The sequence below is a fragment of the Lampris incognitus genome, chromosome 9 (genome assembly GCF_029633865.1).
Source record: "Lampris incognitus isolate fLamInc1 chromosome 9, fLamInc1.hap2, whole genome shotgun sequence".
Classification (NCBI taxonomy): Eukaryota; Metazoa; Chordata; class Actinopteri; order Lampriformes; family Lampridae; genus Lampris; species Lampris incognitus.
The window spans coordinates 54,306,308-54,321,307 of record NC_079219.1 but is presented as its reverse complement, the minus strand read 5'-3'; the positions used below and the strand labels follow the sequence as shown (position 1 = coordinate 54,321,307).

The 15,000-nt window shown below is 48.8% G+C and overlaps 1 protein-coding gene across 1 annotated transcript in view; it reads right to left on the bottom strand.

Moving 5' to 3' along the window:
* The window catches only part of si:dkey-12j5.1 (uncharacterized), a 36,330-nt gene that overhangs the window by 10,303 nt on the left and 11,027 nt on the right, over positions 1-15,000 (bottom strand). Inside the window, exons 9-10 of the mRNA XM_056285701.1 lie at positions 11,580-11,633; positions 4,279-4,431 (exon numbers count right to left, since the gene is read on the bottom strand). Of these exons, the coding sequence (XP_056141676.1) occupies positions 4,279-4,431; positions 11,580-11,633 (207 nt within the window). The remainder of the gene's footprint in view (positions 1-4,278; positions 4,432-11,579; positions 11,634-15,000) is intronic.

Here is a 15,000-nt window from a genome sequence, read left to right as displayed (position 1 = left end):
CATATAGCCCACAGCCCACATGGGGGGTGGGGGGGGGCACAGGGGGGTGACACCAGGTGAGATCAGACTGGACTGTCTTAAGTGTGAACAGCGCCTGTCGTCAGCACTCGGCTTCTTCTCTCAGGAGGGCTGGCTGCACACGTGCACACACACACACACACAACTTGCACACACGCACGCGCACACAAACCTACCTATCTACCTCTGTTAACGCCTCACCTGCCAAGCTCCCGCCATTGGCTGGGAAAAGCATTAAAATTACATGACAAACACACCTTGGTCAGCGCCGGGCCCTCAGCCGAAGCCCCTGGGATCGCCTTTCAGCCACTTCAAATGGTAAAGCTTTTGACCTCCATCCGCCCCAGGCACCTCTGTGCATGCTCAAACTAGCACGCAAACACACACGCACACACACACACACACACACACACACACACACACACACACACACACACACACACACACACACACAGTCTTCTCTGTGCATACATACTGCAGGTCCCCCTTCCCGACACTCCCTATCTGGCTGTGACTCAGATTCCATTTCACGTCCGGTTTACTATTGATTTTATCCTCGCCACTATTCACCAACTACCCCCCCCCCCGCCTAACACACACACACACACACACACACACACACACACACACACACACACACACACACCGCATTCAATCTGTTCTCCTCCTTGCCTCCCTTTCCATTCCTCCACTCCTTCCCCACCCTCCCTTCGTCTTCCTCTGCACTCCTTTCTTGTCCTCTTATTCAATCCATTCATCCCCATCATCTGTCTTTGAAAGCAGTGCGTGTGCGCGCGTGCGCGTGTGTGTTTTTGCAAAACGTGCGTAGCATCGATCACGGAATAAATGAATGATGAAGACATTTCTGACAAATAATTAGAAATGCAAGTTGGCACGCACAACCGTAATTAAATATGTGCACCCGTATAGGATGCGCCTACGTGCACACACGTATGCTCCCTCGTTCAATCACGCTCTCTCTCAAAACACACACACACGTACAACATAAACACACACACTCACACTTAAAGTCATAAAGTATGCAGAGAAGTGGACTGGCGCCAAAACAAGCCGTTGGGCTTTGAGGCCTCATTTCCATGTTGGAGCCCGTTTTAACTAGCAGACTGACTCATCTTTAATTATTAACTCTCACATTCACGCAAAGAAACAAAGCTGTGATATGAACACGGGAAGGGTCTCCACTGCTCCATGGCTCACATGCATACAAACATCAACGGTAACACAACGCAACACAAGAATGAACTTGCAGAGCTAAGGAGGGAAACCTAGCATGAAGGAGGTAAACCTAGCGTGAAGGGCGTAAGCCTAGCGTGAAGGAGGTAAACCTAGCGTGAAGGAGGTAAGCCTAGCGTGAAGGGCGTAAACCTAGCATGAAGGGCGTAAGCCTAGCGTGAAGGAGGTAAACCTAGCATGAAGGGCGTAAACCTAGCGTGAAGGAGGTAAACCTAGCATGAAGGGCGTAAACCTAGCATGAAGGGCGTAAGCCTAGCGTGAAGGAGGTAAACCTAGCATGAAGGGCGTAAACCTAGCGTGAAGGAGGTAAACCTAGCGTGAAAGACGTAAACCTAGCGTGAAGGACGTAAACCTAGCGTGAAGGAGGTAAACCTAGCATGAAGGATGTAAACCTAGCATGAAGGGCGTAAACCTAGCGTGAAGGACGTAAGCCTAGCGTGAAGGAGGTAAACCTAGCATGAAGGGCGTAAACCTAGCATGAAAGACGTAAACCTAGCGTGAAGGAGGTAAACCTAGCGTGAAGGAGGTAAACCTAGCGTGAAGGACGTAAGCCTAGCGTGAAGGAGGTAAACCTAGCATGAAAGACGTAAACCTAGCGTGAAAGGTGTAAACCTAGTGTGAAGGAGGTAAACCTAGCGTGAAGGAGGTAAACCTAGCGTGAAGGACGGAAACCTAGCGTGAAGGAGGTAAACCTAGCGTGAAGGAGGTAAACCTAGCGTGAAGGAGGTAAACCTAGCATGAAGGATGTAAACCTAGCATGAAGGAGGTAAACCTAGCGTGAAGGAGGTAAACCTAGCGTGAAGGACGTAAACCTAGCGTGAAGGAGGTAAACCTAGCGTGAAGGACGTAAACCTAGCGTGAAAGAGGTAAACCTAGCATGAAGGATGTAAACCTAGCAGGAAGGACGGTGTCTCTCAATACATTCTACTCTGTGTTTTCAAGGTCCCTGTGTATTTCGCTTTAACACTATTCCCTCTGCCTGTTGTGTACCTCACTCCTCTCGGCACAAACACAACAATGCCATTTACCCGTCATGCACCAACGCCTCGACTCCCCATTCTTCAACCAGTCTGTCGCCCTCCAACTCTCACCATTTCTACCCCTTCTCTTCCAGCACGAAAACAGCAAAGCAAATTGTTAGAACCCTCAGCTCTCATTCTCTCCCTCTCCCTCGATGCCTTTCTCCATTTCTCTCTTAACCCATCTCTCTCTCTCTCTCTATCTGTCTCTACTGAAATAATTCTCTCTCGACGACAAACAACAATGCAGCAGCTGAAAGCTACACACACATAAGCAGCCCAGCATATCTGGCAGATATGCCTGCCTCCCTACTGTGTCCGATGAGGCCATTCCCAGTGGATGCTGGTTAGACGGGCTGGTTAGACGGGCCAGTTGGACAGGCTGGTTAGACATGCTGGTTAGACGGGCTGGTTAGACACGCTGGTTAGACAGGCTGGTTAGACAGGCTGGTTAGACGGCCTGGTTAGACACACTGGTTACACGGGCTGGTTAGACATGCTGGTTAAACAGGCTGGTTACACGGGCTGGTTAGACACACTGGTTACACGGGCTGGTTAGACGGGCTGGTTAGACAGGCTGGGTGGACAGGCTGGTTACACAGACTGGTTAAACGGGCTGGTTACACCGGCTGGTTAGACAGGCTGGGTGGACAGGCTGGTTACACAGACTGGTTAGACAGCCTGGTTAGACATGCTAGTTAGACATGCTGGTTAAACAGGCTGGTTACACCGGCTGGTTAGACACGCTGGTTAGACAGGCTGGGTGGACAGGCTGGTTAGACAGCCTGGTTAGACAGCCTGGTTACATGCTAGTTAGACATGCTGGTTAAACAGGCTGGTTACACCGGCTGGTTAGACACGCTGGTTAGACGGGCTGGTTAGACAGGCTGGGTGGACAGGCTGGTTACACAGACTGGTTAAACGGGCTGGTTGGACAGACTGGTTAGACAGCCTGGCTAGTTAGACAGGCTGGGTGGACAGGCTGGTTACACAGACTGGTTAAACGGGCTGGTTAGACGGGCTGGTTAGACAGGCTGGATGGACAGGCTGGTTACACAGACTGGTTAAACGGGCTGGTTGGACAGGCTGGTTACACAGACTGGTTAAACGGGCTGGTTAAACGGGCTGGTTGGACAGGCTGGTTAGACAGCCTGGCTAGTTAGACAGGCTGGCTGGACAGGCTGGTTACACAGACTGGTTAAACGGGCTGGTTAAACGGGCTGGTTGGACAGGCTGGTTAGACAGCCTGGCTAGTTAGACAGGCTGGCTGGACAGGCTGGTTACACAGACTGGTTAAACGGGCTGGTTAGACAGGCTGGTTGGACAGGCTGGTTACACAGACTGGTTAAACGGGCTGGTTGGACAGGCTGGTTGGACAGGCCTGTCACCAGACTTCCTGACGGGGAGAAAGACATCAGTAGACAGCCCCTCTGCTGCCCCCGCTGCTCCGTGGTGGGAAAAGATGGGCGGAAGAGAGGGAAAGACGGGCAGAGGAGTGAAAAGAAGAGAAAAGCGGAGGAGAGGGATGGGTAAAGGGAGGAAGAGTCCTGCCATCCCTGAATCGGTGCGGTCTGATTTACAAGCCTATTGGATTTTAGACTTACATGAATCACCGCCCCATGGAGGCAATACTCCCTGACAGAATGAATGAGACACATCAATCCCCGTGTGTGTGTGTGTGTGTGTGTGTGTGTGTGTGTGTGTGTGTGTGTGTGTGTGTGTGTGTGTGTGTGTTTGAGCACGTGTCAACCTCTAAAAGACTGGCAACAAAGTGAATTGTATTCACTTCACCATTTGAATTCCCACTTTAGTAAGGCTTCATTCATAGCGGCGTTATGCCACTACGCCCCATGCAACCATTTTGGCTCTATCGTAGAACTTCACACAAACAAGAATGTGTAACATTCACCCTAAAGATGGCTCTGTATGCTTGTAATCTGAGTGCGGTTGCGTGGGGAAAGTCGGCGTGACCATAAGCAGGAAGTACCTTCTTAGCCTTTGTCAGGTACGATCTGGCCCCGTCTCTTAATGCGTCCCACTCCTGCTTTTCCTCATCCGTCGCTTCCCTCTCCTCTCTCGCTCTCTGCTCCCTTGCTCTTTCCATCTGGAGGTAACACACCCAGCCAGAGAGATACCACACCTGAGAGAGAGAGAGAGAGAGAGAGAGAGAGAGAGAGAGAGAGAGAGAGAGAGAGAGAGAGAGAGAGAGAGAGAGAAAGAGAGAAACCTTTGTTGTATTAAGTGAGACACAAGGAACATTTTTTATAACTCTTGGGTTTCACACCTGCATGGATGCAGATGTGCACACACACACACACACACACACACACACACACACACACACACACACACACACACACACACAACATGTGAACACACCAACTTTTGACAAGTCTAATGTGTACATTTCATTTCATTGCCCCCCGGCAAACCACGAAATGCCTCGGCCAGTCTTTTGTACCAACAGCCATCAGGCTCCACACGGCCCCCCCCCTGCCCCAACCTCGCCCCCCCGCCTCCCGCACAAGGACAGACTCTTTGACCCCCTGTCCCCTGCACAAGGACTGACTAGCACCGACTCCTTGACCCCCGCACAAGGACCAACAAGGACCGATTCCTTGACCCCCGCACAAGGACTGACTAGGACCGACTCTTTGACCCCGTCCCCTGCACAAGGACTGACTAGCACCAACTCCTTGACCCCCGCACAAGGACCAACAAGGACCGATTCCTTGACCCCCGCACAAGGACTGACGAGGACCGACTCTTTGACCCCCTGTCCCCTGCACAAGGACTGACTAGCACCAACTCCTTGACCCCCGCACAAGGACCAACAAGGACCGATTCCTTGACCCCCACACAAGGACTGACGAGGACCGACTCTTTGACCCCCCTGTCCCCCGCACAAGGACTGACTAGGACCGACTCCTTGACCCCCCTGTCCCCCACACAAGGACTGACTAGGACCGACTCCTTAACCTCCATGGAACGCCTCTGAGCCCTCTGACTTGTGACTGGGCTGACTTGGCCTGGTGACCCACCTGGCCGTGCTGTGCCTTGCATGTTGCACATGGCGTGCTGTTTTGCAGTGTGCAGGTTGCTACTGTTCACATATGTGTGTATATGCTACGCTATATATATGCAGAATATGCGTGTAGATGCTGATCTCGTATCTACGATGTTGTTTAGTATTGTTGGTAGTATTAATGTTGGGTTTGGTGTTGTTCTGTTCCTGAGGTGACTGACCTCCATCCATCCATCCATCCATCTGCCTCTGTTGCACTGCCCCGTTGACATTTTGCCCTCTTTGCCGCTGTCTGCACCTGAATTTCCCTTCGGCGATGAATAAAGGTTATCTTAAATCTCAAATTAATGTGCCTATACTACACCCACACATTGTTTTCAACCTCATGACCTTCTCCATATTCCAACATCGAACGATTTCAAAAAAGAATCCGTTTTGGGTTTTCCCCTTGTCTTCGCAAAAAGAGCATGGAGTCAAAAGCATCTTAATAGAATTAAAAATAAATCCCCCCGGGCAAAAATATGCTTTGAATTTTAAATCATACTCAGACTCTCAGCTTCTGTCGTGGGCAATGTTCTCCTTTCCAACTTGCTCCAATTCTGTCTTCCTTCTTTAATATTTAGCTAATTTTTGCCCCCGAGGACATTTAGTCCAAATAAAAGAGGGTGATTTTTTTTCCCCTTTTTTTTTTAACAAATTAGCCTTCTCATTTCAATTTTATATCTTTACATTTCCAAAATTACCTTTCAGCTTTCAATAAGCAAAGCGATCTGTGCAGGAGTAGAATCTCAAAAAAACAAAAATCAATCCACCTTCGAAAACGCTTTGTTGGTTCACACGGGTAAAAAGTCGGCGGGGGTGTACGCCAACATGTCAATGTCATACTCCGCACGCTTGTTTCCTTTCCCTTTCGCTGCCCTGAGGCCCACCCAGGACTGTTTCCAATTTGTTGCCTACATTCTCACACGCTCGTCTTCTTCATACACAATCACGCTAACCTGGGAAGCTGCTGCACCTCCAACCTCCAACACACACCCATCCAACTGACATAGCAGTATCAGAATCAGAATCCCCCAGCCCACAGCAGTGCAACGCAAAGACAAAAACACATATCCAAGATCACATATACCCAAACTAACATATATCTAAACTCCATCCATCCATCCATTATCTGTACCGCTTATCCAGTAGAATGAATGCCAGCCAGGATGACTGTCGGAACTGCCGGTCTGCATGGGCTAGCGGTTAGCTTAGCCCGTCCTGTCAGACCGCCCTCGGTGTTTCCTCTTCGGGAGCAGCTTCGGTCAGGGCCGTGGTCCTTGGGCCCACAGGACGCATCAGACCAAGCTCCCTCAGCCAGCTCTCCAAGCCAGACACCCACTAACTACCCACTTCCCCGCACTCCACACGACGACACTAAAAACCACACTCAAGGCTAGGCGAGGCCGCCGCCAGACCACCCTTGGTGTTATCGAGACTGCCGGTCTGCATGGGCTAGCAGTTAGCTTAGCCTGCCCCGCTTCCACGTCCTGTCAGACCGCCCTCGGTGTTTCCTCTTCGGGCACAGCTCCAGGCAGGGCCGTGGTCCCTGGGCCCACAGGACGTAGAAGACCAAGCTCTCCCAGCCGATCCAGCACCAGCTCTCCCGGCCATCAAACGAAGACAAACTTAGATGCAGACGTGGACAAAGACACTGCATGGACGGTACTGGGTGAGGCTGCTGCAAACGTGAATTCACGCCGCCATCTTCCCACACCGGAAGCGGAATATGAGGATTTATGTGTGTGTGTGTGTGTGTGTATATGTTGGCCCCGCTCATCCAAGGCCAGCGATCACCCACCGACTGGTGCAAGAGAAGAACATCATCTTTATTCATTATTCATCAATGGTGGAGGTAGTGAGGACCTGCACCTCGAACAAAAATCAACAATTTAGCAAACGAACGCATCAAGGCACACCACAGTTAATTCAGAACCTCCGCTCCATACACTGAGTGGGAGGCTACCTCCTCCAGCCATGCTTATCTGAGCCACTGCAGCACCGAGCAGCAGCTAGCCGAGGCCGGCGGTGCTGGCTCTGCTCTGCAGAAAAGCTAAGGGTGAATGCGTAAAAATGACAACATGTGCTTCTTGTCATGAAAAGAGAAACGTCTCAATTACTTACTCTGCTGCAATTTAGCCCTCTGTGTGTGTGTGTGTGTGTGTAGGTGGCAAGGCTCAAGCTAAGTCTTATACCGTCTTCTGCTCTTTGAAAGTGTTTATGAAAGGCCTGTTTAGCTTGCTAGTGCATGTGATAAAAAAAGAAAAGCCAGCGCGCACACAATTAATTAGACAAATGTTGGCTAATTAATGGTAAATGGGCTGCATTTATATAGCGCTTTTCAACAGAGCACTCAGAGCACTTATCAGTTAATGCCTCACATTCTCACATACAGATGGCAAACATACCTGCTCTTCGGGAGTAATTAGGCATTCTGGATTTTGCTCCAAGTCTAAGTGACTTCAACACGAGGTAAGCAAGACGATCCGGGACTTGAGCCAGCAACTTTCTGATAGCTGAACAAACTCAGGAATCAGCAAACACTTTGTCATTTCAATTCATATACTTGTGTACATGAAATGAAATGAAACATTGTTTTCCCCAGCCCACAGTAGTGCAACACAAGGGCAAAAACACATATCCAAAAACTACAAGAACACAAATATCCAAACTAAACACATGTATCCAAACTATGCAACTAAAAAAATCACTGTCCTAGAGAACGAACGCCAGCCAGGATGACTGTCGGAACTGCCGGTCTGCATGGGCTAGCAGTTAGCTTAGCCTGCCCCACTTCCGCGTCCTGTCAGACCACCCCCGGTGTTTCCTCTTCGGGCAGGGCCGTAGTCCTTGGGCCCACCGGACATGGCAGACCAAGTTCCCCCAGCCGATCCAACGACAACTCTACCAGCCAGACACCCTCGACACACCTCCCCGCACTACGACACCAAAAACACAGTAAACGCCAGGCGAGGCCGTGGCCAGACCGCCCTCGGTGTTATCAGAACTGCCGGTCTGCATGGGCTAGCAGTTAGCTTAGCCTGCCCCGCTTCCGCATCCCATCAGACCGCCCTTGGTGTTACATCTTTGGGCGCAGCTCCGGGGTTCCTGGGCCCACAGGACGCAGCAGACCAAGCTCTCCCAGCTGATCCAGCACCAGGTCTCCCAGCCATCAGACGAAGACACAAACTTTGACTCAGATGTGGACAAAGACACTGCATGGAAGTCCGCGCTGCCATTTTCTCACACTGGAAGCGGTGACACTGCTCTATCTTCTGAGCCACTGCAACCCCTATAGCGCAATGACTTTAGAGAATCCACTCCACCCTACCTGCACCCACCCCACCTCAAACCAACGTACACAGAATGATGAAATAAAACCGGTGTATGTCAACTTCCACAGAGTGTCGTTTCATAGGAAGGGCACATCTTGGGGGTTTCCCATACGGTGGTGTCAAGTGAAAAACAAAAGCCTCACAAATCGACTGAACACCTTTGGAAAAAGAGGCGTTGTGAGGCTGTGCAGAGTCAAAGTTACACAAGTAATATTCCAGCTCCGAAGCGGCACAGAAGCAGTGACACAGAGGCGAGAGCAAAACAAGAGAAGGAGAGAGACGGACAACTTAAGGGAGGGACAGTGAAACAGAAATGAAAGAATGAGAGTTTGTATCTATAATACGATTCTGACATTGTTAATATTCTTTTGTAACACAACTGGGATCGAGTTTGACAAAAAAACAAATCCCAGCCTGGCGATTTAAACTAGTTGTGCATATGCCTGTGTGTGTGTGTGTGTGTGTGTGTGTGTGTGTGTGTGTGTGTGTGTGTGCGCACACTTGCAAGCACGTATGGCTATAGGCCCTCTCAATCGGGTGTCACAGTCACAGCTGTGTGTCTTTGGAACGAGTTTAAAAGTTCACCCCCCCAATGACTGTTCTCAATCTGTCAACTGAGGGGCATGTGTAGGAGGTTGAGCCGGGGGGAGGGAGGGAGAGAGAGACACACAGAGAGACAGAGAGAGAGAGAGAGAGAGAGAGCTGCTCTAATACAGTTGCACACCTTCACTTCCTCTGCTACTCACAGCGCAGAGTTAAAGGCAGACTGACAGTACAATGCTCCCATTAAAGCACGGAGAACACCGCCATTTACACCGCTCTCTAATAAGCATCCAGGTTTCAGCTGTACTCCGTCTGTATACAAATGTGGCTCACACACAGACACACACACACCCACACACAAAGGAATGTGTGCGTACACTGGCAAACTCACTCTCTCTGGCGCTCAGGCACATGCACACTTGTGTGTTTGTGTATGCATGTGTGTGTGCATGTGCCCTCAGGTGTACACACACACACACACACACACACACACACACACACACACACACACACACACACACACACACACACACACACACACACACACACACACACACACACACACACACACACACACAGGAATACTCAGCAGAGGAGTCCAGGCACCAATGTTGAGGCCTTTTCCTTCCCATAGTGGCGATGAAAGCAAAGTTTTGCCAAAAACTTGGTCTGATCCAGCAGTACCTCCTGTATCATTAATAAGCCTGCCTGCAAGATGACACATCAAAGGCCCCCATCGAAACTAGCTCATCCAGGAGTTGGATGAGATGGACACACACACACACACACACACACACACACACACACACACACACACACACACACACACACACACACACACACACAGACAAAATCCATTACTTCACGGAGACAGATGTGCTTCAAAATACACTCACTGGCCACTTTATTAGGTACACCTTGCTAGTACCGGGTTGGACCCCCTTTTGCCTTCAGAACCTCCTTAATCCTTCGTGGCATAGATTCAACAAGGTACTGGAAACATTCCTCAGAGAGTTTGGTCCATATTGACATGATAGCATCACGCAGTTGCTGCAGATTTGTCGGCTGCACATCCATGATGCGAATCTCCCGGTCCACCACATCCCAAAGGTGCTCTATTGGATTGAGATCTGGTGACTGTGGAGGCCATTTGAGTACAGTGAACTCATTGTCATGTTCAAGAAACCAGTCTGAGATGATTCGAGCTTTATGACATGGCGCGTTATCCTGCTGGAAGTAGCCATCAGAAGATGGGAACACTGTGGTCATAAAGGGATGGACATGGTCAGCAACAATACTCAGGTAGGCTGTGGCGTTGACACGATGCTCAATTGGTACTAAGGGGCCCAAAGTGTGCCAAGAAAATATCCCCCACACCATTACACCACCACCAGCAGCCTGAACCGTTGATACAAGGCAGGATGGATCCATGCTTTCATGTTGTTGACGCCAAATTCTGACCCTACCATCCGAATGTCGCAGCAGAAATCGAGACTCATCAGACCAGGCAACGTTTTTCCAATCTTCTATTGTCCAATTTTGGTGAGCCTGTGTGAATTGTAGCCTCAGTTTCCTGTTCTTAGCTGACAGGAGTGGCACCCGGTGTGGTCTTCTGCTGCTGTAGCCCATCTGCCTCAAGGTTCGACGTGTTGTGCGTTCAGAGATGCTCTTCCGCATACCTCGGTTGTAATGAGTGGTTATTTGAGTTACTGTTGCCTTTCTATCAGCTCGAACCAGTCTGGCCATTCTCCTCTGACCTCTGGCATCAACAAGGCATTTTCGCCCACAGAACTGCCGCTCACTGGATATTTTCTCTTTTTCGGACCATTCTCTGTAAACCCTAGAGATGGTTGTGCGTGAAAATCCCAGTAGATCAGCAGTTTCTGAAATACTCAGACCAGCCCGTCTGGCACCAACAACCATGCCACGTTCAAAGTCACTTAAATCACCTTTCTTCCCCATTCTGATGCTCGGTTTGAACTGCAGCACATCGTCTTGACCATGTCTACATGCTTAAATGCATTGAGTTGCTGCCATGTGATTGGCTGATTAGAAATTTGCGTTAACGAGCAGTTGGACAGGTGTGCCTAATAAAGTGGCCGGTGAGTGTACAAAACCAAGTAAAACAAGCAGATCCAAATTCCAGACTATTCAGTCTAAATCCCTTGTATACGTCGGTAAAAATTTCATTTTTCCGTGCAGAAAGTCAGCGGTTGTTTGTGGCCGTTTTGAGCAAACCGCCAGGGAAAGGAAAGTGATGCAAAAGTCTGGTTATTAAACGAGAGCAAGGCTGTGTTCAGCCGACCGTTTTGTAACATTGCACTGGATCTTCATCGCACCGCTTACCTGGACCACCTCATCATCCTCTTCCAGCAGGCCCTCCAGTACATCTACTGCTGTCTGAGAGAGAGAGAGAGACAGACAGACAGAGACAGAGAGAGAGAGACAGACAGACAGACAGAGACAGACAGAGAGAGAGAGACAGACAGACAGACAGAGACAGACAGAGCGAGATTTTTTTTTATCTTATCTTAAAAAATATTTTTTTTTGTTCTTACCTTATCAAAATAAGAACAAAATATTTGCATGTTTCATTGACTTCAAAAAAGCATTTGATTCAATACGGCACATCAGTTAATTTTACAAACTACTTCAAAGTGGTGTAGGGGGTAAAACATATGACAATAAAATCCATGTATACAAACATGTGCAGCATCAAGATTGGACACAAGAGAACATCATTTATTTCTCAAGAACATGGGGTGAGACAAGGCTGCTGTTTGTCACCTGCCCTGTTCAACATTTATATCAATGAATTGGCCACTATGTTGGAACAGTCCACACAGCACCTGGTCTTACACTTAACCATTAAATCATCTGCATACAGCAGGAATTTGATCTCCGAGTTGTGAAGTCCAACAAAAGATGGACTTCAACAGAGTTTGGACATACTTGAATGTTACTGTCAGACCTGGGCCCTGGCAATTAACATCAAAAAGACCAAAACAATGACATTTCAAAAACGATCTAGATGTCAGAGAAACAAATATCACTTTACAATTGGAACACATACAATAGAAAACTGTTTGGAATGTGATTATTTAGGCTTGAAAATAAGTTCCACCGTAAATGTCAACCCAGCAGTCAATGAACTGAGAGAGAAAGAACACAGGGCATTTTATGCAATCAAAAGACAAATTCACATGCAGATTCCTATTTTAATGTGGCTCACATTACTTCAATCAATTATAGAATCCATTCTGCTCTACGGAAGTGAAGTGTGGGGCCCGCAAACAAACCTAAACTTTGAACAATGGGAAAAACATCCAACTGAAAATGCACACACTGAATTTTGTAAAAGCATCCTGCAGGTGCACAGGACAACAACAAATAATGCCTGCAGACCTGAATTGGGCCAATTTCCAGTATTACTGAACATCCAAAAATGATCAATTAAATATCGGCTTCATCTCTAAGAAAGTGACCCCGACTCCTACCACCACAAAACCCTGTGGTGCCAAGAGATGAGCAAAGACAAAAGGTCACCTCACTCAGCTGGTCCTGATACTCGGTTCCAGTTCAAGTAGTGTTCTGCCTCAGGACCAGTCTGACACCAGGACTATCAGAGTCAACCAAATTATTACACAACAGAAACAAAAGTACCCCACCTATTGGAACACAAAATCACAAATACAAAGTAAAATGCAATGCTATCTGGCCCTAAAAAGAAGTACACTGTGGCAACCCACCTGAGCACAGTGACTGATGTTAAACACAGACACATGTGACCACAGTACAGACTGAGTGCTCATAGCCTGGCCATAGAAACAGGCAGATATAAGACAACGTGGCTGCCAAAAGAGGAACAACTGTGCCAACAGTGTGCAGGAACTGCTGTAGAGAGAGCACTTCCTCACACAGTGCCCAAAATGTAAACTTATCAGGGAACAATTTTTCCCAAACTTCAGCCTTAAACATCCACAGTATATTAAATCAGATAACGACAAACTAAAAATTATACTGGGGGGAAATGAAAGAAAGCTGCGTTCTTGCAGGACAGCTGATCTCTGCCTGCCACCACAGGAGGGAATCAGAATCACCTGCTGATCTACATCAGACCTCGGGTTTTAAGTTACCTCCTTTTTATATATGTGTTATATGTAGAGACAGACAGACAGACAGACAGACAGACAGATAGAGACAGAGAGAGAGATAGCTAGAGAGAGAGAGGCAGACAGAGAGGGACAGAGAGAGACAGACAGACAGACAGAGAGGACAGAGACAAACAGGGGTATAAAAGGAGTATCACAGCATTAGGATTAGCTCTAATAGAAACTCAAATATCACAGCTTTGTTGGAAGTCTGCACAATTTCATCTCTCTCCCTCTCTCTCCTTCTCTCTCCCCGACACTCTCCCCCCCCCCCCTCTCCCTCCAGCTTGATCAATCAGGGTGATCAGTGGGTCTGATAAGCATCTAAGGGGCCAGTGTACTATAGACATAGTCGTCAATAGCAACAAGACAACAGATATGGCCATCAACACAAACACGTGCACACACACACACACACACACACACACACACACACACACACACACACACACACACTGCTCATCACATAGTCAATAGTCACTTCAGCCACTCCGCTCAATAGCCCTCTTAAGTAGCTCTCATGTTAGCGGAAAACATGCCAACATATCCTTGATATCCTCCTTGCCCCATGGGTCTTGGAGATCAATCCTGCCCCCACCCCGCAAAACACACACACACACACACACACACACACAATAGGCTGCTATAAATAGTCTGGCTGAGTTAAAACACACATTATCATTAAAGTCAAACAGTTTTCCGGGAAACCCAACCACCTCACTTTTTCCGTCCTATTTCTGATCTGACGCCCATCCCGGGGGACAGACGGGGTCTCACAGGAGCTGAATGTGGGACAACCTTTGCCACAGCCAGTCACTCCTGGGGTCAGCCATTGTGGGCAGCTTTAGTTACAGCAAGCAGACCTTGACTTAAAGTGGGCGGCTTATTTTTCACTGTCTCTCCCTTTGTGGATTCTGTGGTTGTGTTACTGTGTGTGTGTGTGTGTCTGTGTGTGTGTCTGTGTTTGAGTAAGAGAGGCCCCAAGTGATGATATATTGATTTTTGTCATCCTGAGGTTAGAGTCGACTGTTAGCCAATCACCCGTGGAGAAGGGCAAGAGCACCAAAACTCGTGCACGCGCAAGGATGTGCGTGCACACGTGCGCGCGCACACACACACACACACACACACACACGAACACACAGAGCAGCGCTTGTTTCTCGTTGAGGCGGTCTTATTAGCTGGAGAGCTTCCTAATTTCTGAGCGTTCTTTTATTTTTTCACCCCGCTCCTTTTGAGTTCTCTCTCTTTTCATTAAACCAAGGTGGTTCCCATGACGATAAAAAGGGCCGTTGCCAGGGGAGACTGAGAGTCAGGTCAATTGAGAGTTTCTCGTTAAGGAGCGGGCGCAAATATGTGTGTCAGTGAATGAGTTGATTGATCGCCGGGCCCAATTACAGGACGAATATTCATTGTGCCGGATTAATTAACCATCGATTAAAGCCAAACAAATAAAAACACCTGACCCCCCCCCCCCCCCCGCGCTGACGACGATGCACGGGGGTCCATGTCCGGCGTCGGCGCTCGCTCCCCCCCTCCCCCTCCCCCCCCGTTTCTCACACGCGGGCGAAACGCGCCGTAGACACACAAACGCGGCGGAGAACGAGCCGAGGCGA